Genomic DNA, 24,488 nt, shown 5'->3' with positions numbered 1-24,488 from the left:
TTCACCATCATTTTTTCTAACATTATAGCATCTGTATATTCTACTTCAAACACAGCATTTAAAAAATACTTTTGGTTTCTCTCTCTGGTTTTCACAACCCTCATGTCATTCTTGCCTTTAGGTTCCATGCATTGTTTGTACATTATTGAGTCCCTATTACAAATGTTCTTAGGCATCTTTTTCATTTATCTGTTAGATAATCCTCTAAAACGTACAAGTCCTCTAGAGATTCAAATTATTTGTTTCTATTGTTGCCCCTCCTACAATTCAGCTCATCAGGTCAATTTGTAAATTTCAGTGCTAAATTTTTATTTCTTATTTTTTCTTTTTTAGAGCTATGAGATAATGTAGCTATGAGACAGGTAGCTAAAAGAGCTATGAGATATCTTATAGCTCATATCTTGTATCTCAAAATGAGCTATGAGATAGGTAGCTAAAAGATAGCTATCTATCTTTTCTGAGAAGCTCCTGAAACTTTTCTAAAAACTCTCTAATTACATCCACTGGGTTTTTTAAGCTCTAGGATGAGTCACTTTCCCATAAGAGTTCTTGTCACTTCCATGTCGCCAACTAGCTATTCTTTATTGGAAACAATCAACTCCAGAACAGGAATGCCCTTTTTTGCTCTCTCTCTACATTCTGAGACACAAAATTGTCAACAAGACAAATCTGGTACTTATTAGATGCTCTGTGTTAAATGGAATGAAGCTCTCAACAGATATTGACATAAGACTTCTCTATTACTGTGTGTCTTGCCTCTGTATAATACATAAAGAAAACTATCACTGGAGCTAACTATCAAACTTGGGGTTTTGCAAATGATAGGAGAAAGTAAGTGGCAAACTGTTATTGCTGCTATCAATAACAGCAAAGAGACTGATGTGTACACATGCTGAGAAAATCCACATTCGTCAAAGAGGATGAATTATCTAGGACAGATGATCAAATGCTCTTCTGCTGCATCTGGGACATGATTTAACTCAGTTAAAAAAACAAAAAAAAAAACAACCAAAAAACTTCCAGTTTAATTTTTTGAATACAGATTTACTGTACATAAAACATGGTATTACTCTATTATGGCTGTTCAATTCTATCTTCTTTGTGTTAAAACTCACCTTACGTGCTTCCAAACTAGCTGAAGGAAAAATTTGTCTTCTGAAATCTTTCCCCCTTCTCTTAGACCTCAAACATGTGAGGCTTATCTTCATTCTACTGTTCCCTATGAAGTTGTATTTTTAGCTCCTTAGACCTTATGGTGCTCTGCTGCTGCTAAGTCGCTTCAGTCGTGTCCGACTCTGTGCGATCGCATAGACGGCAGCCCACGAGGCTCCCCCGTCCCTGGGATTCTCCAGGCAAGAACATTGGAGTGGGCTGCCATCTCCTTCTCCAATGCATGAAAGTGAAAAGTGAAAGTGAAGTCGCTCAGTCGTGTCCGACTCTGCGATCCCATGGACTGCAGCCCACTAGGTTCCTCCATCCATGGGATTTTCCAGGCAAAAGTACTGGAGTGGGGTGCCATCGCCTTCTCCTTATGGTGCTCTATCTACCTGTAATTATGCTGCAAAATCATAGGAAGATGCTGGTAAAGGCCAGCAGCAGACAAGATAGCAAAAGGCCTATTTGTGGTCTTGAACAGCTGCAAAAGGGCAGGGCGCGCCTGGCAGAGTTCCTTCTGACTCTGGTCAGCAGGACAAACCCCAAGAGCTGGACTTGCTTTCAAAGTCATCCTGAGCACAGGACATTATTTCACTGCCCTGGAAGCAAAGGCTGCAGTCCAAGTCCAAAGGAGCTGATGAGAACAGTAACATGGGAAAGGCCCAGGGAGGGTGCTGAGGGCGACGGCCGTCAAAAGGCTCTCTGGATCCTGACAGGTCATCTCTCACCGTCCCACACCTTGTCTAGAAACACCACAGAGCAAAACCACCACTCTTGATGGAAAGCCAGATGTTACTTTTAGTTCCGGTTTGGAAACGCTGCCCAAGTAAGTTTTAAGATTTTTTTTTTTTTTCTTAAAGCAAGAAGTAATAAATTTATATTTTACCCAGGGTAACGGAAATCAGATGCTGTTAATCAAATGTTTAGAAATGGAAATACTTTTCAGGGAACAGGAAACATTCTTTAGTGGATATCCTTTTCCACAGTTACATAAAATTCCATTTGTGAAGGACCACGATCGTCTTTGGGTAAATAAAAGATGCTGCTGCATGTGTAGGATTTTCTAGCTTAAAGTGATTAGCGGATTTTAGTCTTTACACAGTGATCCTTCCAATGTACAGGGCTTCTGGCTCCTTGGTTTAAATTAGGGCTTTCTTACTTAGTGAGTTAATGCAACTGCAGCCAAGTAGCGTACTTCTATTCCTTTCCTCGACAGCATTAGCATAGAATGCACGTTTCCTTTGGAACAGAGTGATACACACGTGTACATCTCTTCCCAGGACACAACAAGGGTGGCAGCAAGAAGAGGAATAGGAACCTGAGGAATAAGAACGTTCAGAGCCGAGGGTGAGCAACTCGAACCACAAAACTACAGGTGTGAGTGAAGGCAGATCGCCGCTGCCCCACTGGAAGGAAGTTTATACACATTTAGAGTTAGGTTAGATGGGAACTACCTTTCTGACAAACAGTAACAACGGAAGTTTCTCTTAAGGATGAGACCTATTGGCCCCCAGACGAGCTTCCACAAAAACAAAAGCACTCCTCAAAAGGAACCAGCCGTGTTTTTACATAATTCATATTCTCCTTCTCATGTGCCAACAAAGGCAAATTCTACTGAGAAAATGCTCCAATTTATTTTGTTATATAGGCACCCTGTTGATGTTAATGCTGACTGAGAAAGTGTCCAAGGACTCAAAACTTAGAAACCCTGTCAACTGTGACCATAATGAGGAGTCACAGATTTGTACTAAACCTCTCTTAAAACACAATTTATATCACTCAGTAATATGATCAAGGAGGTATTGAGGAGCTAAAAACAAGAACCTCTACTTACGGCTGACACAGCTTCACCAGGTCCTGGTCTGTGGTGTTGGGAGGCAGTCCCCGGATATAGAGGTTCGTTTTGCTCAGCTGATCCCATCCTGAGTTGCTACTGCTACTGCTGTTGTTATTACTGCTGGTGGTGCTGGGGCTGGGAGGGGCCATAGGATGGGCTGGGACCAGAGACTGCTGGAAAACAAAGACCACAGCGTTAGAATGCTCCATGGAACCTGTATTCAGCACCATTCAGAGGTTGCATGATCTGCAAACCAAGATAAATATACAGATTATCTTCAGCTACTTTACTACATACATTTTAATTTACATCTTAAAAAAGATCTGTTCATTCTGCAAAAGTATTCTCTCCTTCAATATGAAATTAATAACAGGACAACTCAGTAAACTATTCTCTACATGCCCTTGAAATAAGACTAAAATTTTGTAAGATTTTCTTTACATATTTTAAGGAATACATTCAAGACTCAAAGTGAACTTGCATAAAGTTATGCAATAATATTTTAATATACAGTCATTCAGAAAACACTGGACTTTTGAAAAGGTTTTCAAATGCTGAAAAACACTTGATTGAAAGTTGCTGACAATTTTATTGAGATGATTCCTAGCGATTAAAAAAGAAAAAAAGATTACTCTTCAAGTGTCAGAAAGTTAAAGAGTTCAGTCAAGATGCTCAAAGAACGAAGACTTCACCTCGTTCTAAGACAGGCCCATGGCTTCTTTGAGACATCTGGATAAGATTCACAGGTCAGCTGCCTTTCACTCTGGCTAACCTTGTGAAATTTAACCCCTGTGAGAATGGTGCAGAAGCTGGAAACATTCCCAGGCCTGGCAGCAACCAACGTAACTTCTGTAAAGCCTGCAAGCCAGGGCTCAGTGTGGTTTTAGCCACCTAGGAAGACTGTCTGAAAATGTACTCACACCAGATAATTGTTAACCAATTGAAAGAAACCACAGTTCTCCGTCCCTGTGCCACACACATGACCTCTGAGGAAGTGAAATGGTTCAGCGTGAGATGCAAGTGAGCACACCCTAAAGTGTTCTCACAGCAAATGTTCTGCAATTTTGCACCAGGACAGGAATTTTTTCACTTCACAACTTCTAAATAATAAATAAGACTAACCAACACGGTCCTAATAAAGGACATCACTGATACTGAACAACAGTTTGAAGATGTAAAATTAGTCACTAGACATGGATCAAAAATGTCAAACCTTAGGACTTTTACTACCACAAACAAGAAAATAAAGCATATCTAAGACACAATTCAATTCCACTTTATAGAGTTCAAAAAGCAGACCTCTGGCAATACATACAACCCCTCTCACCTTGTTGGCCATCTCAACACCCCAGGATAGAATGTCCAGCTTTGCACCACGTTTCTACCTTGGCCATCCTAACTCCACAGTATCCTGGGGCATGGGGATCCTCGTGGATCTAGACATGAAACGTATACTATGCAGATTTTTCTTCTCACTCCCCAGGGTCCTTGCTAAAATCACAGCCCAGATACCACTTTATCTCAAAGGATTGTTTTTCAAAGAGGAGTGTTGCCAGAGGGTTAACAATAGTCAGTGTATTAATGAACGCTGAACTTGAACCAGGAACATCAGTGATGCTTAACCCCAATGAAACCTGCCTGAGATCATATCCTATCAAATCTATTTGATTTATGCCCTTAATAAGCAGGTGAACTCAAACCCTTTCCCGTCATCCCTTGTGCTTCTCTAAGAGGTAAAACCTGCTTTCCAGGTATAAACTAAGCCTTGTCTCTTGCACTGTCACTGATGGTACTGCAGACCCCCATCCGGGCCACAAAGAGGTCTGTGTTCCTTCCCCAAGGTCATTCAATATAACTGCTGGCTGATACCTGCAATCAGCCAGGTGCCTCTTCTTTCTTTCAGTGAAGAGCAGAGGGGCTGGGACGTAACCCAAACATCTGCCTCCCTGTCCCTAGCTTTCGACTTACACAAAGAACTGACAGCCGTAGATGATTAGGCAAGACTGAAATTTTTCTTAAATCACTTCTGATTAACATCCAAGAACCTGGTCCTTGCCACAAACACACTGTTTTTCCCAGTAAGACTTGGTGTGTTCAGTGCAGCAGTCGGGGAAGGCAATGTGCTCACCTGGGTAAGCTTTGCAGGGGTCTGACAGAAGCTGTGGATTTCGGGTCAATGCCCACCTCTCAGGGGGATGCCATGCAAAGCCAGTGAACCGCTGGTGTTTGAAAGACTGCATTCCAAGTTGGCGTTAGCTCTTACCTCTGCTATTCTCTGGGGTGGAAAGTGGAGTGCCAGGCATGGACTTTCTGTCGTTAAAAGAAACACCTGGGGGCATGATTTATCAGGAGATTTTTTTGGACATGAAGGAGTAGGCTTTTATTCACGTATTTGGCAGAAGTAGAACTGTGATTTACATAGCTGATCTAATATATCTTTGACAGGCCTCCCTATTTATGACAGTAATATTTTCCTAGTCTGGGAAGTAGGTGGGGAGCAAATACCCTCTGTCCCTCCCCACTTACTCTTCAACTTACTCTCTGGGGGTAAGAAATCTCCTAATATTCCTATCTCAGGTGGGAGAAGGGGGTTCCTGAATGCATCTCAAGGAGGATGACTGGTCTCTGGTGAATCCTGGCGACCAAGTTTAAATTTAAATGTATCCTAATAGCAACTGTCACAAATGGCTGATGACTAAAGAGAAGAAGCATTAAGTTAGTCCAGGTTGTCAATTTTCTAAAACTTTAGACCAAAGACTGAGTTTTTCGAACTCATCGAAATTAAAAAGTTAAATCCTAATAAAGACTGGACACGTATTCAAAGAAGAAAATTCAAACACAATAAAGGAGTTTATTCCAAAATATTCAGAATTGGTTAACCATAACTAGAAGAGCAGGGTAAAAATTACTATCATATATTGCATGTTTCATATGCGCCAGACACTGTGCCACGTGCTGTGTATGTATTATCTCACTTAACCCAGATGAGACAGATGCATTCTTGTTTTTGCATTTTGAAGATCAGAAAATTGAGTCTCAGGAGACATTAAGTAATGTGTCATGGTTACACTTTTAGTAGGTGGCAGGACTGGAATTTGAACTCAGGACTGCTGGACAAAAAAGTCAAAGCCCTTAATCTGTGCCCTAAATGGCATCCGAAACACTGTCCATATCCTAAATGTGCTATTTGTATTACTTCATTTTTCTGTGCTCATCCTTCCTGCAAGTTAAATGACTAAATTCCAGTTTCTCTGAAATATGATACTTAATACCATCGGTGGCTGCACTTTTAAAAAAATGTCAAAGGTGCCTTTAAGTTAATTTAATGATCACAGAACTCAGCTTGTGTGTGTGTGTGTGTGTTTAAGGAAATCTTTTAAAAGGTCAGTTTTAAAAATTCTATCTTATAGATCTTTTCACTAAAAGAATTCTGCAAACAACTTTGGAAAATTACAGCATGTTACAGATGAACATCAGAGTCATCATTTTAGGAAGGCTCCACTCAACAAAAGAATGAAACCCTCACTCCCAGACTGAAATACAAACCCTGACAAGTCTTTACCTTAGTTAGGACCCTGCTGATCAACTCAAAGCAATTACATTTTACAGTCACATGCCTCAACAGCATGAACAGCAAACTTAGGGAGAGAAAAAAAGCTTGTAAGTAGATGATACTTGACCAAACTTCGTTTTCATTACTGGCTGTCCTTTTACATTTTGCCTCTCAAGATCCCTAAGCTGCCCCCAAATTTGAAAAGACACCCCCCTTCCCCGCCACCAACCTTTCACCCACTGGATGAAGCGTGTAGACAATTTTCACAAATTCAACCTATTTACTTAAGGAACTGGATGGCTGAATGACCACCACTAAGTGATGGCTCATCCTACAAGAGCTAAGAAGTCTATTCCAATCTTCTCTGGCCTAATCTCACTGCTTTAGTTCAGGCAAACAATATACCTAGCAAATTGTCATCCAAGGGGAAAAACAAGCTAATTCAGTTTTCACAATAACATTTATTAGTAACTGGGCTAAATTCTCATTCAGAGTTGATGGTGAATAATTGGGTTGCTGTTAGCAGAGCTTCTCTGCATTCTCTGTAGGAGTGGATGTGGCATCAGCAGGAGGAGTGCTTGTCAGCACTCAGGGAGGACTTCCTGTGTGGACCACAATCAGGGAGGACTTCCTGTGTGGACCACAATCAGGGAGGACTTCCTGTGTGGACAGCTCTGTTGCCTCCATCAAAGCAGGAAGGCCTACTCACCTCCTACACTAAAAGACGCCTGGCACACAGAAACTATATGTACGGTAAATCTATTTCACTCTCATCACATCACCCCTATTCCAATGCACACTAAGAAGCCTCTTCTGTATAAATGCATCAAAAAGCATTTTTTAAAGGGATTAGCTGTGTGTGAACTAAAAATATATTAGTAATCATGTACATTGTTGCAGATTTCTATTCAGCAAAGACAATTAAAGACTGGTCACTATAAATTCTATTGTCTTATTTCCTTCCTATTTCTAATAGGCTAAAGAATAGTGCTCTGACCAATTTTACAGTTGAAGTGGTTCTTCCCCCACCCCCACCTCCCCATTTAGTAACTTCCCTAAGAATATATTTTGAAGGGAAAGGAAATCTAGTACCTGGCTTTTAATTACCCTCAAGTCTTCTTTAAGGCTGTCATCCTTATAGTTTAAGATTATGGTCCATAATCCCTGTCTCCACCCTGCCACCCCTATACACACACACACACACACACACACACACAGAGGGACAGATAGACACCCACTATCAAACAGCAGGGAGGTCTACCACCTCAACTATTTCTTTATCCAATAATCACCACAGTCATTCCTGAGAGCAGACTGGAGTCTGGAGTCATAGACATTATCATTTCTCCAGGAAACAGTATATCAAGCCTGGCATGAGCGGAGTACTATACAAAGGCACTGTCTACCAGACTAGTTCCATACACTGGTTCTTCTCTCTAAACTTCCAATATGTAAAGGGAATTTAATAATTTAAGGGAACTATGGAACGGGACGGGGTGGGGTATGGGGAGCATGTGAATGGGCCCATTTTCACCACCGTCAGGGCATTTTTGTTGGTTTGTTTTCTTTTAGACATCTGAGTGGCTCCAAAAGGGCTAGGAATAATGGCTGAGAAAGAAAGTTTCTGGCACAGGCAGCTGGGAAAGTACACAGCTGAGAAGTGGGAGGTGAGTTACTGAGAGATGAGAAGCTGGTCAGGAAGCAGATGTTCTTCCGGGTGGGCCCGGAGGCGAAAGGACGGCACCAGCAGTAACCAAGAACAATGGTGCCCCTTCACACATGCAAGGTCTTACTCACCATCCATCATGTGGGAAGGAGGACAAATGGGCAGTTATCAGTTAATCCCACTGGATGCCAGGATATCAAAGCTTAAGATCACAAAGCTAATTAGCTAATGAACTGGCTCTTATACTGTCACTGTCCCTTGTTTGGAAATAAACTTTGTAGCCTCCAACTATGAAACTGAGCAATAGATTATTCAGTATTTTTTGCTGGATTATGTCTGTTGAAGCAAAGAGGTTCACGTTATTATGTGAGCTAAAAGTAAAAATTTCTAAGACTTCATAATTAATATTCTCTAAGATACCTATCAAATCGGATCCTTAAGTGTAAAGTTGCAATCTCTACCCATAAATCTCTTGAGTCCTAAATATCTTTACCTAAGCATCATTCTCTTAAGCTTTGGGTAAAAGAAAAATAAATTTAAGATGTGCACTGAAATTTTAAAATGTACCGTTCTGATGATTGCTGTGGACAATGGAGGAAGTGAATGCACGTGTGGCAGCCAGGGCAGGTGGGAAATCTCTGAATCTCCCTCTCAGTTTTGTTGTAAACCTAAAACTACTTTTAAAAAAAGTCTTTAAAAAGCACAAAAATCAACATTAAGATATCAAACTGAAGGTATTAAATATAAGTTATTCACCAAAAAACTGTGAGGGGCCTACAGCAATGGGCTCAAAACTTCCTTACCAGAAAGCACATTCATTAGGAGGGAAAAGCTTTTAGCAGTGGGCTCCTGGCCTTATCTGCCCTTAACTGCATCACGTTTAATGGTGTGGCATGGTATGGTTTCTAAAAATAGTTATAGTTCAACCAAGGCAAGATCAGGGGTGAAAGGGCCTGGGGCAGAAAGGTTGAAGAAGGCTTCACCAAAGGGGTAGATGGCTAAGTGAGCTGAATATTAATGGCAAGTCATTAAAAACAGAGGAAGCGCAGTGCTGAAAGGCATGGGTGTGCGGGGAGAGAAGTGCCAACAAAGATACAGAAAGGATGTAGCATTCTTCATGAAAGCCAGGGAGAAGACCAACCTTGGTTGGCTCAAGGGTATGCCAGAACAGGGTGATGTCTGCGGAGGAGAAGGGACAGTGGGATGACACTAGAAAGGCAGCAAGATTACCTAGAAATCAATACAGAATATGGATATAGTGCCACACATGACTGTTCAGGCTCACAGGGAGAATAGAAAATTCAAATGGTAAATGAAGTGCATAGCTTGTGGAAAACATAAAACAAAGCAAAGTCTTCCCCCTCTTCCCTACAAAAAGGTATACAGGCACGAAAAATGACTGAATGGGAGAATATCTGGATTCCAATCTTGTCTTGGCCAGTAACGGGAATGTCATCTCTGGACCTCACAGTTCCTCACCTGGGAAATGAGCAGATTGGACTGGGTGATTTCTAAGCTCCCCTCCACTTCCAGATTTTAAGAGGCTAGCTAATGCTTCTTGCTGTATTCAGCTAAGGTATATCATGACCAAACTCAGCCTGGTTCCTGGTACTCTTACTGACCTGTGCCACTAGCTGAAAAATGGAGTAAGAGGTTGAATCAGCAGACCTGAGAAGCTACAGGCACAGCTAAAAGACAGACAGGAGTCACACTGTGGTCTCAACTCCCTACATCACTCAGGCCAAGCACAGAGTCCTATCAGTCACAGATGTTTATGAGGAAAGACTATAAACATGGACGCTATACTGAAATTAAAACTAAAGTTTAAAGAAACAAATTCTAAAAGTTTTTTAAATATAATATTCAGAGTTCTTGGAGCCAGGGTGGTCTTACGGTAAAAATATTATAACTGAAGTTGCCTTAATAATGTTGACCTACCGAGACTTTATGTTGGTTAACAGCCTCATATCTCTTTGTTTCAATAGGTAACCAGCAAAAAGCTGCATTTCACATTCTATTTAATCTCACATAAAACAAGGACCATGTGATAGCTCCAAAATCACCCTAAAAGAACGTTCCTAACAACCAGCTATGTTCCACACGGTAAACAAAAAATCCTGCCAAACTGCAGGTACAAAACGGATTACTCTTCTGGATTCTGAAAGCAGGTGCATAGAGTATTTTTATTCTCATTCTGGGTCTCAAATGAAGAATTTTCAAATCCACACCCGTTATATTCCTCGACACAGTCCTGTGAAGGGACAAGAACAGACTCTTCCTTTTTACTCAAAATAAACTGAAAAAAAGGAAACTTCCTAAGGGAAGTGCAGGGTTACCTTTATCATGACAGCTCAGAACATCTCTGCAAAGCCTGAATTTCCTGCTTCACCCCAATGAAGTGAGCATGCCGGCATGGACAACTTCCTTCCATCTGTTTTTAAAAGTCTATGTACAGTACAGTTTGTATCTTCTAGCATTTCTTGTAAGTAAAGAATTATTGCTGAGATTGCAAAGTCCTCAGGGTGGAAACTACCTATTTAAAAATATACTTTCTTCACACTATACAATACTTACTGAAAGTACTGTAAAGTGATTAACTAAACGTAAAGTTAAAAAAGTGATTATGAAACAGTTTACCCCCCCAAAAAAAACCCCAAATGAATTTATTCAAGGTATTCTTTTTTTTCAATATGCAAAGGGATATGTGAATAAGCTGGGAGCATTATGGGTTTCACAAATTAGCCCCTGGAGAAAAAAGCATTCTCTCTACTTTCAGGAAACCGAATAAATATCTGAAATCTTCCCATAATAATCATTAAAAAAAAAAAAAAGAAGAAATCTTATCTGACAGTGTTGTGATTTGTATACAGTCAAAGTAAAACATCAACAGGAAAAAAAATTGAGTTAATATTAATACAACTCAAAAAAATTAACAGTCACATTTCTTTTTCATGGCACAATTCAGCAGTTTACATCTGACGCAATACAGATAATCAGTGTTAAGGACAGCTCTTTATTCTGCATCTCTGTGTATGTATCTTGACCTGTCTGTGAGCAAACAGAGGACTGTCTCTGAGATACACTGTCTTCAGACACAAAGCTCAGTGGCTTCCCCCTACCCCTCTTTTGCCTGAGATCCACCTAAAAATTAATTAACTTTTGGCCTGAGATTGAAACCCTGTATACACATACAGACACATTTAAAACTGAAGCAAAAATTTTGTGAAATAGTTATTGTCCTTTACCACAGACAATGTGCCATTATACTATCTTTTCTTGTCTATTTCCTTGAATAAGAAATGCTGGCGGCAACCTACTAAATTGAGTTCAGACCCCACTAATATTGCCGCTTGTGGGTTACAAAACAGTGCTCTGCAGCGTTTCTCAAACTCTGTTGTGCACAGGAATCATCTGCATTGTTAAAATGCAGATTTTGACTCAGCCATTTGGGTAGAGCCAAGATTCTGCAGTTATAGCAAGCTTCTTTCTGGGTGTTGGCCATGCACAAGGCAGGACTCAAGGCAATGTGTACTCCTGGCGAGAAAGAATGCATTTTGGAAAGGCCCCTTGCCAGCTTTAAGAAGGAGTAAGGCTTACCTATCCACAAAATAAGATGAAAAGCTCTGTTCTTCTGCTTTCCAGAGCTGAGAGAGGGATCAGAGATCATGCAGTCCAGTAATTCTCAACCGGAAGTATAATGGAAACTTAAAAGATGGGTCAGGAGTGGAGACAGGACAGTGTTCTTATTTTTATCCTGACTGTTAATGTGTTGATAAACATTGATCTAATTCAATGTTACTTTTCAGGAAACCCCTCTGAGGCCCAGAGATGTCAAAGCATATGTATGTCCAATGACATACAGCTAATTCAAGGCAGAACTAAGTCTCTCTTCCCACCACTGCTGTCAACAGGCACCAGCCTTATTTGCCATAAGTACTGCAGCAATTATGACAGTACATGCCAAGTTTTCTCAATGAGTCTTGTAAAGGAAAATTGATATGCTAGCCCTATTAAGGCATCATAGAAAAAAGTGTATATTTTGTACTGCCTCTGATACATCTCACATTTTAAATGGCTTACCTAGCTGTCCATGTGTATGCTAGACATCCAGTTTCCTACTTACCATCCCCCCACCCAAAAAAAATCTCACATTATCTATTAAACTTATCATTCAAAAATCCCTAAAAAAATTCTGTGAAGGCTACCATTTTTATTTTCATGTCTATATTAAAAATTTGTGACTAACACAATCAGTATCTGTACCATCTACAAGGAGATAAACAAATCAAACAGATGAATTATAGCAGTTTGCTGCCTTGCTGTCAGAGAAGTACATTCAGGGTCAACTGGCAATTTAATAAGCTTAGATTAAAACCCTCTGAAAAATCACTAGAATTGTCTGCCCACTGTCTAGTCCCCCTGTGTATGTCACAAACTCACTCACTTAAAGCAAACAACTTCAACCTTCAGTTTTCTTACAAAGAAAACAGAGATTTGTGAGATTCTCCTTTCATGTGTTTCAGTGTTTGGTTTTATGCCAAAGCTTCACAATGGTTATACTCATATAATTCTCTAAGATGAGTAGGTTTTCCTTTAGAAGCCCCAAAAGTTAGGATAAATCTGCTCCCAGCAGCTCACCAGTATACTTAAAAGAACTGTATCTCTTTCGACCTGGTAGGCATTTCTCTACTTTTTTGCAGGGACAATTTTCTTCCACATTGTATTTCTCTTGTATATTTGAATATCTATTGGGCTTCCCCGGTGGCTCAGGTGGTTTAAGAATCCGCCTGCAATGCAGGAGACCCAGGTTCAATGGCTGGGTGGAAGAGACCTCCTGGAGAAGGAAGTGGCGACCTACTCCAATATTCTTGCCTGGAAAAACCCATGGACAGAGAAGCTTGGCAGGCTACAGTCCACAGGGTCACAAAGAGTTGGACAACTTAGCCACTAAACCATCACTGCTTCCAGCAGCCTGGAGACTCTCTTCTGTCTTGTGGAGCCAACCCGTGCACCACTGCTGTCTCATCACTTCAGGACTGATGGTATCAGCCCTGGGGTACTTGGGGGCCTTGGTAGGAAACCAACCCAAATTCTGGCAAGGTTCACACCTCTCTTCATCATTTCTGAAGTGGATAAACTAATCCACATCTTAATTCTGTAGTAAGTGGAATGTGGGAAATGGTTTCAGTATTTATGCAAACCAGACATGACTCCTTTTTCAAAAGAAAAATTATTTCATAATACTCTTTGTTTAAAGTAGGGAGTTGTTGCTCAAGAAGAAAAAAAGTTAACCTATTAATCTTCCTAAAGATCTTTTTATTTTCTGTTGCTCAAGTTAATCACAAAGCATCCATTCTTCTGAAGCATCTCCTTCTGAAATTGACTGAAAACTGAAAACTTCAGAAGGAGGTTCTTTTCCAAAAAACCTTGGACAGTAGGAATCAAGTTCTAACTCTTGGTAGAAAGGAGACCTGGAACCTCTGTGAGTTTGAGGGGCCAGGTGTGGGGGTCACATCTCCCCCAACAGCACAGGTCTTACTCATTCCATTGCGTCTTCCCATCCCCCTTTCTTCTCGTTTAGTTTCACTATACTAGCATATACTCTTTACCTCTGCAACATAAAATCAAACATGCAATCTTTCATTCTCAATCATAACCCCAGATTAGTCTAACTTATTAGTGACAAGTACCCAAAGTGGGCTATATAAATCTCTGCCCTTCTAAATGCACAAGAAAATGACACCATTTCTTCCCACTCATCAACAAAGTATTATTATAAAAAAATTTATGAAGACAATTGTACCTAAATGGCGGAGAAGGCAATGGCACCCTACTCCAGTACTCTTGCCTGGAAAATCCCATGGATGGAGGAGCCTGGTAGGCTGCAGTCCATGGGGTCGCTAAAAGTCGGACACAATTGAGCGACTTCACTTTCACTTTTCACTTTCCTGCATTGGAGAAGGAAATGGCAACCCACTCCAGTGTTCTTGCCTGGAGAATCCCAGGGATGGGGGAGCCTGGTGGGCTGCCGTCTATGGGGTCGCACAGAGTCAGATACGACTGAAGTAACAGCAGTAGCAGTACCTAAATGGAAATTGGCTTCAGGAGACTCCACACTCAATGACCAGGAAGGAGGGACCAGCTTTCTGCATCCACCCCATCTAATTCAAAGCAGCCAATGAGCACTGCCAGCATAGGAAAGGGAAGGTGAACCCCTGCCCTGACAGAGCAGACGGGAATGGTTCAGGTGCAACCTGCAGCCACCTGGGATCTCCTAGGCTCTCGGAACTGTGTGAACACAAAGCAGCAGCAGAGGAACCTCAGAGAACCTGTGCATTACCAAACCATTCTGTTGAAACAGAAAAAAAAAAAAAAAAAAAATGCAGGAGGGGAACACCAACAGCTTTAAAACTTCTATTTCTCCCTATAGACAACATCACAAATCCTTTAATTCAAGTCTTTGGATACTTCCTTTACATTCTAGATTTAATCCCCAAACGGTACTCTCTGCCCAATTTAAAAATCAGGGCATAGAACAAAGGAATGAACTAAAAAGAATGGTAGATTTTTTTTTCTTTTTTTTAAAGATCAGAACCAGGCATTATAACTTCTAGTATGGGGGAAAAAAAAAGGAATGAGTGGGCAAGCTGCCTTCTCTACACTCCCGCCAGGGAAAGCAGAGGGGGCTGTCCTAACCTCATGGCACAGAGGGTGCCAGTCAATTGCTGCTCTGCTCATCTCTGCAACCCAGTAGCTGCTCCCAGTTATGTAAGAATTGTTCAAGTTAAAATATCACCCTAGTTTTAGGAGAACTTCCATTACCAAGCAAATTAGGAGGAGATACAGATCTAAAAAGTCATTTAATCCTGCCTGGATACATTTTTCAAAAGGTAATATATAAATTATAAATACTGAAGCCAGAACTTATCCATTAAAATCTTAGACAGGTTATCTCACTCTGCTGTCCCCAGAAATACACATGGAAACTCTGCCTGCATTGGAGACTCTAACTTCATCTTTATTCTTCTTACAAAATTCAAGCATGTCTTGCAATAATAGCTGATATGCAAAAGCTCATTAGCATTTATCTTTCTTGAAAAAGACAGAATGCCAAGAACAATATTTTTCTCTTAATTGAGGGGAGGAGGCTTAGCCATTTGTTTACCTGTTTTAGTTGGGGCTATAATATTTTATCGTTTTACTGTCAAATTTATCTAGACAATCTTTTAAAACAGCAAAACAAGCAGAAACTAAAGGGAAAACACCATTTTAAACCATGACAACTTATTGCAAACATTTTTTTCTAGAAAACTGAGTGTTATTCACTGTACTGATTCCTAACATTGTTGAGCGTTTATTGTGTTTTTTTTGGTACCAAGCTAGATGCTTTGTATGTATTTTTTCATTAAATCACAATTAAGGAGGTATGATTTTCACCATGTTACAGCTGAGAAAACAGAAGTTAAGAGATTTTTCCCAGCATCATGGAGGAGGTAGCAGTCTGGATGTGAAATATGGTCTGCCTGACAACCTCCTTAGGAGCTAAGCAGAGAGAAAATGCAGGTAAGGGAGGGTGTATCCTTGAGTTTCACTGAGTTGGGAGCCTTAAGAAAATGACGTCTGCTGGAATAGTTTGCCTATGTCATGATTATTAAAAATCTTCCTAACGTCCATCAATAAAAGATTAACTGAAGGTTTCTGGCTCAAGAAAGTGGTTACAGGAATGGTGAAACTTAGTGATATGTCCTCTCTTACCGCCATCCCAACAGTACAGCATGACTCTGAAAGAATATCTCTACAAAACACTCAGGCCACATGCTTTCCTTTAGGTCTTCTCAATACACAGTTATCTTAATTTTAACAAACGTTTAACACTTTCTATTTTTAAATATTAAAAAGTATTTAAAGATATTTCTACCTTTGAATTAAAGAATAAATCTCCTCCCTTGGCCTGTAAGCCCCTTGAGGACATGTAACCACATCCTGCCTGATTATCCCATCCTGCACAGCACAGAGCCTGGACCAAGAGCTTTTTGTGGGTGGAAAGGGAAGAAATATAGGCGGACACATGTTAGAAACCATGGAACTGTAGCAGGACTTTAAATGGGACACGCTGAACATCTCTGGGGTGTAAAGAGGCGAGAGGAGCTGGCCAGGGCTAGATGACGGGTAGAGCTTAAGTGTCTGAGAAAGGAGTCTGACATCTGGGACAGAAGGCATCCATCATAGCCTTTTTGTAGCGGAAACAAGATCTCTATTTTCACTGAAATCCAGACTTGAAGCATCTCTGGGACAATTTCCCAACTCTGACAGGTGGACTTTTAAAATTCCTAGTTTCGACTTCAAAAACACCAGGGAGGCTAGACAAATTATGATTGATAGTAAGAATTATAATTTGGCAAAAAAGATGAGTCCTAATAATCTTAATCTTATTTCCTTTGGATACAGGAGATATGTGGGTATCTGTCTTTTCAAAACAGATTAATCAGAATTACTATAAACCTTCAAGAAGATGTAATCACTCTGGGATCCTCCTGCCTTTGGTAATAGCCACATCTGGTCAGGCAGTTGTTATTCATTCTTGCCAGGATTTGCTTTATTAGACTCTCAATTGAAAAATGACACCTTCACTCCAATCCTTTTAATTGATTTTTAACATTAGAGAAGTGTAAGACAGAGAGTTACTTAGAGGACTAACTTCTTAATGGAATCATCTGAGTAGTCTGATAAAATTCTCTCAGATGAATTCCAAACCGTGCCTGCCATCCCTTCAACTGCAGCGTGGCTTTCAAAAAATTAGACAAAGAAAAAGCTACTCCTTGAAATGAACCTCAATTCTTTAAAAAAGTTAATTAAATAATAAGTATCACCATCTTAAAACAATTTAAGTGTGATTAGTTTCTGTCAGGAAATTAAAAACTTACATTTGTATAGTAACTAAAGCATTACATATGCACATTAAGCCATATCAAAGCTAAAGGTGAAGTATAAATGAAGAGACAGTGGGAAATGGCTGTATTACCTTCCCAGAGCTTCTATAACAAATTACCACAAACCTAGTAGCTTACATGGCTTCCCTGGTGGCTCAGTGGTGAAAGAATCTGTCTGCCCAGGAGACACAGGAGACATAGGAGATGTGGGTTCGACATCTGGGTAGGGAAGAGCCCTTGGAGAAAGGGAATGGCCACCCACTCCAGTACTCTTGCCTGGAAAATGCCATGGACAGAGGAGCCTGGTGGGCTACAGTCCATGGGGTCACAAACGAGTCGGACACAACAGAGCAACTGAACAACAACAACAAATGGCTTATAACAACAGATATTTATTCTCTCACAGTTCAGGAGGCCACAAGTGAGAAATCAAGGGTTAGCAGGGCAGCGCTCCCTCTGGAGGCTCTAAGGCAGACTCCCTCCCTGTCTCTTCTAATTTTGGGAGGCTCCTACACTTTCACGCATTGGAGAAGGAAATGGCAACCCACTCGTGTTCTTGCCTGGAGAATCCCAGGGACGGGGGGAGCCTGGTGGACTGCCGTCTATGGGGTCGCACAGAGTCAGACACGCCTGAAGTGACTCAGCAGGAGCAACCATTCTTTTTCTCAAGGTAGCATAATTCCAACCTGACTTCACCTTTACACAGCCACCTCTCTATGTCTCTCTGGGTCCTCTCCTCATCTTATAAGGACACTGGTCATTGGATTTCAGGCCCACTCTAATTCTATTAATACTTTTTAATCTCAAGATCCTTAACTAATTATATCTGCAAAAGACTGTATTTCCAAATTAAGTCACATTTTGGATTTCTGGTTAGACACATGTTTTGGGAACCACTATTCAACCCACTGAAGTGACTTTCTCTAAAGGCTGATCTTGACTCTCCTAATCAGACTTCTAAACGTACTTATATAATCAAAACACGTATAGAAAGTTATGTCAGTACCACTATATTGAGGCTTCCTTGGTGGTTCAGTGGTAAAGAATCCGCCTGTCAATGTAGCAGACATAGGTTTGATCCCTGGGTGGGGAAGATCCCTTGGAGAAGGAAATGGCAACTGAATCTCATCTCTTTATCTATAAATAAGGATGATACTGGGAATTCGCTGGCAGGGGTTAGGACTTGGCACTTTCACTGCTGAGGGCCTGGGTTCAATCCCTGGGTGGGGAACTAAGATCCTGCAAACCGTACCATGTGGCCAAGAAAAAATTAAGGATTCTACTGTGATACTGTCTATTCCGGCTCACAGAGTAGTTATGAAGACTCACACTAATCACTGCTGGGCCTCCAGTAAAACGCCAGGCTTGGAAGAAGCGCTTAATGACTTCCAGCTACATTTGAGTTCATCTTTCTCGGTGTCTCTCTCTCATCTTGGTACCCAGAGGGTTCTGCCAAGTATAGATACCACCAGTCCTAAGCTTGCAACTGACTTATAGAGGAAAGCAGCTCCTCAATCCCCTCCCCTCCTACTCTGAGGCTCCTTTGCAAAGCTACAGTAAAGAGAATGGAGAAAACTGAAAATGTAAACTACCCTGTGCATTCAAAAGTGGAAGAAGCTGCAAAAGGAAAGGGAAACTGCAGGAGCTGATCACCCAGGAAAGGCTCCCTGGGAAGGCTGGCCTAACCAAACCTTTCCTACTCCCTGAGCTTTTCCATTTGGATTAGTTTTAGCACTTAAAATTCCAACTAGAGATGCATTTGGGTTGGGGCCTCTCTTTTAAAATCCCCAAACTTCCTGAATCTGATGTGCTAAAATAGTCATCACCTAAAACAGTTGAGATGAGCATCAGCAAGGGAACTTAAAGACATACATTTGTTCCATTAGAGGTGCCTAACTTTTGTCATGTTGAACCTTCAGAGAGGTAGGAGAGAGAGTGCAATAGGCCACCCAATTTACATTTTTCACTATGATTATTAGAAGTGAGAAAGGTATTTTCTTCCTCTACTGAAGGTATCATATGACAAGCCTCTGCTCACCGGAGACTCAGAACTGAAGCTGGCACCACCACCGGTTCTCAAATTCCATTAGAAGACTTCGGGCTTTGGGGCTAACCTGGGAATCTAGCTATTGCTAATAACATTTTGACTGGCAAATCTAGGAACCAACTTATCGAATACAATGTTCCTTTGGGAAAAAAAAAGTGTTCTGATTTTTAAAATTTCAAGTTACAGATGAACTTCTGGATGAGAACTTTCAATATCCATGCAATAGGATGATTTCATTTCTCAATTTAAATATTCAAATTTTATTAATTGTAGGTAAAACAACCCTAGTGCTCTAAGCAGTTAAATCAGTTGGCTAATACTCATGTATGGTCAAACCAACCATACAGGTCTTTTCACATACCAAGTTGTATTCAATTTCCCTCAGTATTTTCTTTTTTTCCCAATGAACTGCACAATTTTATGATTACTTATTCCCATCTACGCTCTTTCTGTTAACAGGTACCTATCTTCCAGTGGGCTGGTACTTTTTGCTAATTGATATTCTCTGTAGTGCACCACTCTTCCCAGCTGGATGTCCTCTGAAGAATTGAGAAGCATATTTTCTACACGGTGTACAAGTTGCTGTTTTCAACAAGTTCATCTCAGGATATTTTCTGTCTGGTTTATCAAATCCTAAGACTAACCCCACCTCTTGTCTTCCCTGACTGCTTTTTCTCTCTTAGGAAGAGATAGAGCTATCGGTGACTGTCAATATAAAAGTTAAAAATATCAAAATACTGCCAGCAGCAGCAGTAAATGGGGCTGAGGAGGTGGTCATGATGGGGAAAACACTGAGGCAAGTGAGATGACAATAACCATTCGTTTTATCTTAATGGTTCTTTTCGCCCTATTCCCTAAGGAGTAGACTGAATACGAATTGGGTAAATCTCTAAATTTTCTTAGGAAGAGGTTTTAATAACCAAATGTTGTTTACTAAAATTAACAGTAACTGCCAAGTTTTGTGGACTGTGGCTTAGCAAGAAGAAAAGATGCACTTGGGTGATACTGTCTGATGGGCCGACCGGTCCTGTACTTGCTCCTGATTGGACAGCTGTCCAGCTGGTGGGGGGAGGCTTAGCAATGGTGTGAGTCCTGGGACCTTTCCTGTCCCTGCTGCCAATGGCAGTCTTGTCCACTCTGTATGCAGAGCAGAGATGTTGAGGAAAAGAGTCAACAAAACAGAGAAATGGAAGCTCACTCTTATCACACACACGTACAGCTATGTGGGCTCTGAGATGCTCAGCAATTTCCTCTCCCCAACAAGTACACACAGCTAGCAGTATACATACCTCCTCCACCCCCTCAATATGCATACACACCCTAGGCAGCTACTTAAAAAAACATGCGTGGCAAAAATTCGACTAGGGGATAAAAAAAGAAAAAGCTTTCTGTATTCTAGATTTTAAAGATTTTCATCTGGTCCCTGAGGTTTATGCCTGGCCCTGGCATCTTGGCTGGCTCAGCACTTCTACAGACTGAACTCTGAAACTATTTCCAGTTTCCTACAGAAACACAGAATGGCTCAAATGCACCAGTCCAGCTGGTCCAGTGCTCTGGACAACCAAGGTTCCAAGGGACAAATGCAGTTAGCTTTTCTGATGTCGGCCTTGAAAGCTACACCTCAATTTTTCTTTGGACCCGATTTTGACTTGTTGCTCATATATATGTCATTCTCTTACTTGGCACCCATCTACTACTGCCTGCATCACTCCTGGACTTAAAAGATCACTGCTTTATAAGCAAGCTCATTCTTTTAAGTCACCTCAGCTCAGTTCAGTTCAGTTCGGTCACTCAGTCGTGTCGGAGTCTTTGTGACCCCATGAACTGCAGCACGCCAGGCCTCCCTGTCCAGCACCAACTCCCGAAGTTCACTCAAACTCACGTCCATTAAGTCGGTGATGCTATTTCCTTCTCTTCCTGCCCACAATCCCTCCCAGCATCAGAGTCTTTTCCAATGAATCAACTCTTCACATGAGGTGGCCAAAGTACTGGAGTTTCAGCTTTAGCATCATTCCTTCCAAAGAACACTCAGGACTGATCTCCTTTAGAATGGACTGGTTGGATCTCCTTGCAGTCCAAGGGACTCTCAAGAGTCTTCTCCAACACCACAGTTCAAAAGCATCAATTCTTCGGCACTCAGCTTTCTTCACAGTCCAACTCTCACATCCATACATGACCACTGGAAAAACCATAGCCTTGACTAGACGGACCTTTGTTGGCAAAGTAATGTCTCTTTTGAATATGCTATCTAGGTTGGTCATAACTTTTCTTCCAAGGAGTAAGTGTCTTTTACTTTCAAGGCTGCAGTCACCATCTGCAGTGATTTTGGAGCCCAGAAAAATAAAGTCTGACACTGTTTCCACTGTTTCCCCATCTATTTGCCATGAAGTGATGGGACCAAGAGCCCTTAAAATGTCCCTGCAGCATTTGAGAAAGTGAGGTAGTGGGACCCAGTGATTTATCTTTTTAATAAGCACCCCAGGAAACTGATGCATGTGGTCCAATGCCTATGTAATGCATAGAACCAAGAGAACACACTTTTGAAATTCAAAGACCCTGGTGTTCCTCCTACTCTGGAAGGTCAACCCTCGGGTCTCTACAGCTGATCTGAGCATTCAGGGCACTGAGGCCCTCACCCACGTAAGCCCCAGCACCCTGGCTGTGACTACCTTACTCACAAAGCAGCTGCCATCTTGTTCCCTTGCTCCCCACCAGGTCTCTTTAAACTTTTCCAAATGACACTTGATCCTTTGACTTGCCGGCAGGAAAAGGCGTCTCCCCTTTCTAAAACTGCACACTCTCTGGTCACACCCTCTAGATCCTCTTTTGCATCAGCTGATTCAAGCAATTTCTGGTTCCCTGATCTGACACTTGTTACTAACCCTCCCTCAGATGTGAGAGGTTTTTGTGGCTCCTCCTGGACAGACACGGAGGGAGTTCAATGTCCAGCTCTACATATACTTCACTGGGTACAAAGAAACATCAACTCGCCTGCTGGGAGCCACGCTCTGGGACAAGGCGCTCCACAGGGCACCTCCTGTGCAGTTTCAAGACATCTTGCTCTTCCCATTCAGAGTCAGGGAGTCAAGTCCACATCTGTTCATCTTACAAACAAACTGTCTCAATTCTTACCTAAGTTTGTGTGACTATATGTGGTAAAACAAACAAACTTCAGAAAGTGGCAGCTTTTATAAACTCAACGACTTCATACTGGGCAGAAATGTACCTTCCCTGACATAGAGAAGTGCCAGTCACTGATAAATTCTTGCCTAAATAATGACTGGTAATTATGTCTACTTCACACACTGAGGTAGTTTGCAGTAAGGAAATAAAATGTTTAAAGAAAACCTGACAATGAAATCAGCGAATATTGTGGCCCAAATAATGCATGCAAAAATGCTATGCTCTGTAAACACTTTGCTGCAAAGAAATACAGTTTCCATGTACACAGAGATCTTAAACAATCTAGTGGGTAACGAGAAACACATCCAAACAAAAAGTTAGAGAACTCAGAAATTAAGCAACAATTATATATACAATGAGGAATCCTCTGATAAAGAGAAATGATTAATTTAGCCTTTTTTTAAATGGGTGCCATTAAGATACATCCTTAGTATCTGTCAAAAAAAAAAAAAAAAAGAGTGGAGTGGTCCTGGAAGAAAGAAAGAAAAGGTAAAAGAAAGAATAACAAAAGCAAGGAACCTCTAATGGAATGGATGAACACCTTTAAATCTTTGTATAAGACTCAAGAAGTTCTGATATGACTCCACATTCCTACAGAACTACAGCTCTATAACAGCTTTGAAAACAAACTTACAAATGGCAAGAATCTCCCTGTTCTGAAGGATTTACCTAATAACTATAGGAACTCACTCCCATTCCAAGTCCCTAGGGGTAACCTAATACCTTAATGGGTAACGGTGCAATTCATCCCTTTCTGAATATAAACAGCATTACCGCTTCTCCACACCACACACACACATCCAAGATGAGATGTGGGTGATGGAAAACTATCACATCAGAATTCTGCTCTCATGTAACAGCAGGAACTGCAGGAAAAAAGAGATCACAGGGATCATCATCCTGGAGGAGGCAGAACTTGAACTTCAACTTCCAAAAGACAGGGAAGTGAGCTTGAAAAGGAGAGGACAGAGTTCCATGGCCATATGTGACAGCTTAACAAAAGTGTGGAGGAGAAGAAGGAAAAACACACTTCAGAAAGCACGGGAAGTATTAATAACTTTGACTGGAATGGCAGGTATGAACTTGAGCAAAGCAGACTGGGGACACAGCAGTTAGTTCCTCAAGGTCCTGGAAGACTTGGGCTGGAAATGGACACATCCCTAGCCATGTGCATGTTTAAACTATTTCTGTCAAGAAGTATCTTTTATCTTACAGGTTAAACACAACAGAACAAAAATCATCTATATATTATATACAAGAGGGCCACCAGGATAACTAACGTTTGTGTTATGAAAGCCAAGGTGACCACGAGTGAGTCACAAAGCAATTTACCTTTATTTTGGGTCCACCAGGGAACCCAACAGATGAATGCAATTCCAGGTGAATGCAAGTCTGGTATCAGATTGTTGTGCGTTGAATTTTGTCCTCCCACCAAAAAAAAAAAAAACCTTATACATTGCAGTTCTAACCCCCAGTATCTTAGAATGTGACCTTACTTGAGACAGAGCCTTTACAAAGGTAACTGAGTTAAGATGAGGTCATTAGGGTGGATTCTAATATGGCTAGTGTCCTTATTAAAAGGCAAAATCTAGACAAAGAGATAGACATCCACACAGGGAGAATGTTATGTGAAGACGGGAGTTAGGAACGAGGCCTGAAAAGATTCTTCTCTAACACGTCAGAGGAAATGTGGCCCTGCCAACACCTCGATCTTGGCTGTCTATCTTCCAGACTGTGGGAAAAGAAACTTCTACTGTTTAATAACTCAGCCGGTGGAACTTTGTTATGGCAGCTATAGGAAATTAAGGCAAAAAATATTTTTAAGGGAAAAAAATTAATATTTTACTCCTAGGATGTTATTTCTATTTTATCACAGCTTTCTGTCTCACCATTTCAGAATGATGACTAAGATTTAGGGATTCTCAAAAAAAAAAGACCAAGGTAGTATTGATTATACAGATACACGAAAGAAGCCTCCCCAAATGGAACCAAACGAAATATCTAGTCAAGATTGAGTCTTTAATCTAAAACCTTTTGATCAAAGCTAAGACTCAAACCTATACTCACTTGGTTTTTATTCTCTATTTTGATGGTGCTAATAAGTATCATTACTTCTG

The 24,488-nt window shown here is 41.0% G+C and overlaps 1 protein-coding gene across 15 annotated transcripts in view; it reads right to left on the bottom strand.

Annotated features, from left to right (window-relative positions):
- The window catches only part of RBMS1 (RNA binding motif single stranded interacting protein 1), a 221,839-nt gene that overhangs the window by 94,568 nt on the left and 102,783 nt on the right, over positions 1 to 24,488 (bottom strand). For 9 of the 15 annotated variants that reach the window (XM_005202436.5, XM_005202441.5, NM_001035361.1 and 6 more), the window contains 1 exon segment: positions 2,990 to 3,165. In XM_005202436.5, the coding sequence (XP_005202493.1) occupies positions 2,990 to 3,165 (176 nt within the window). 15 annotated transcript variants of the gene reach the window in all.

The sequence above is a fragment of the Bos taurus genome, chromosome 2 (assembly GCF_002263795.3).
Source record: "Bos taurus isolate L1 Dominette 01449 registration number 42190680 breed Hereford chromosome 2, ARS-UCD2.0, whole genome shotgun sequence".
Classification (NCBI taxonomy): Eukaryota; Metazoa; Chordata; class Mammalia; order Artiodactyla; family Bovidae; genus Bos; species Bos taurus.
This window is presented reverse-complemented; position numbering and strand designations above follow the sequence as displayed.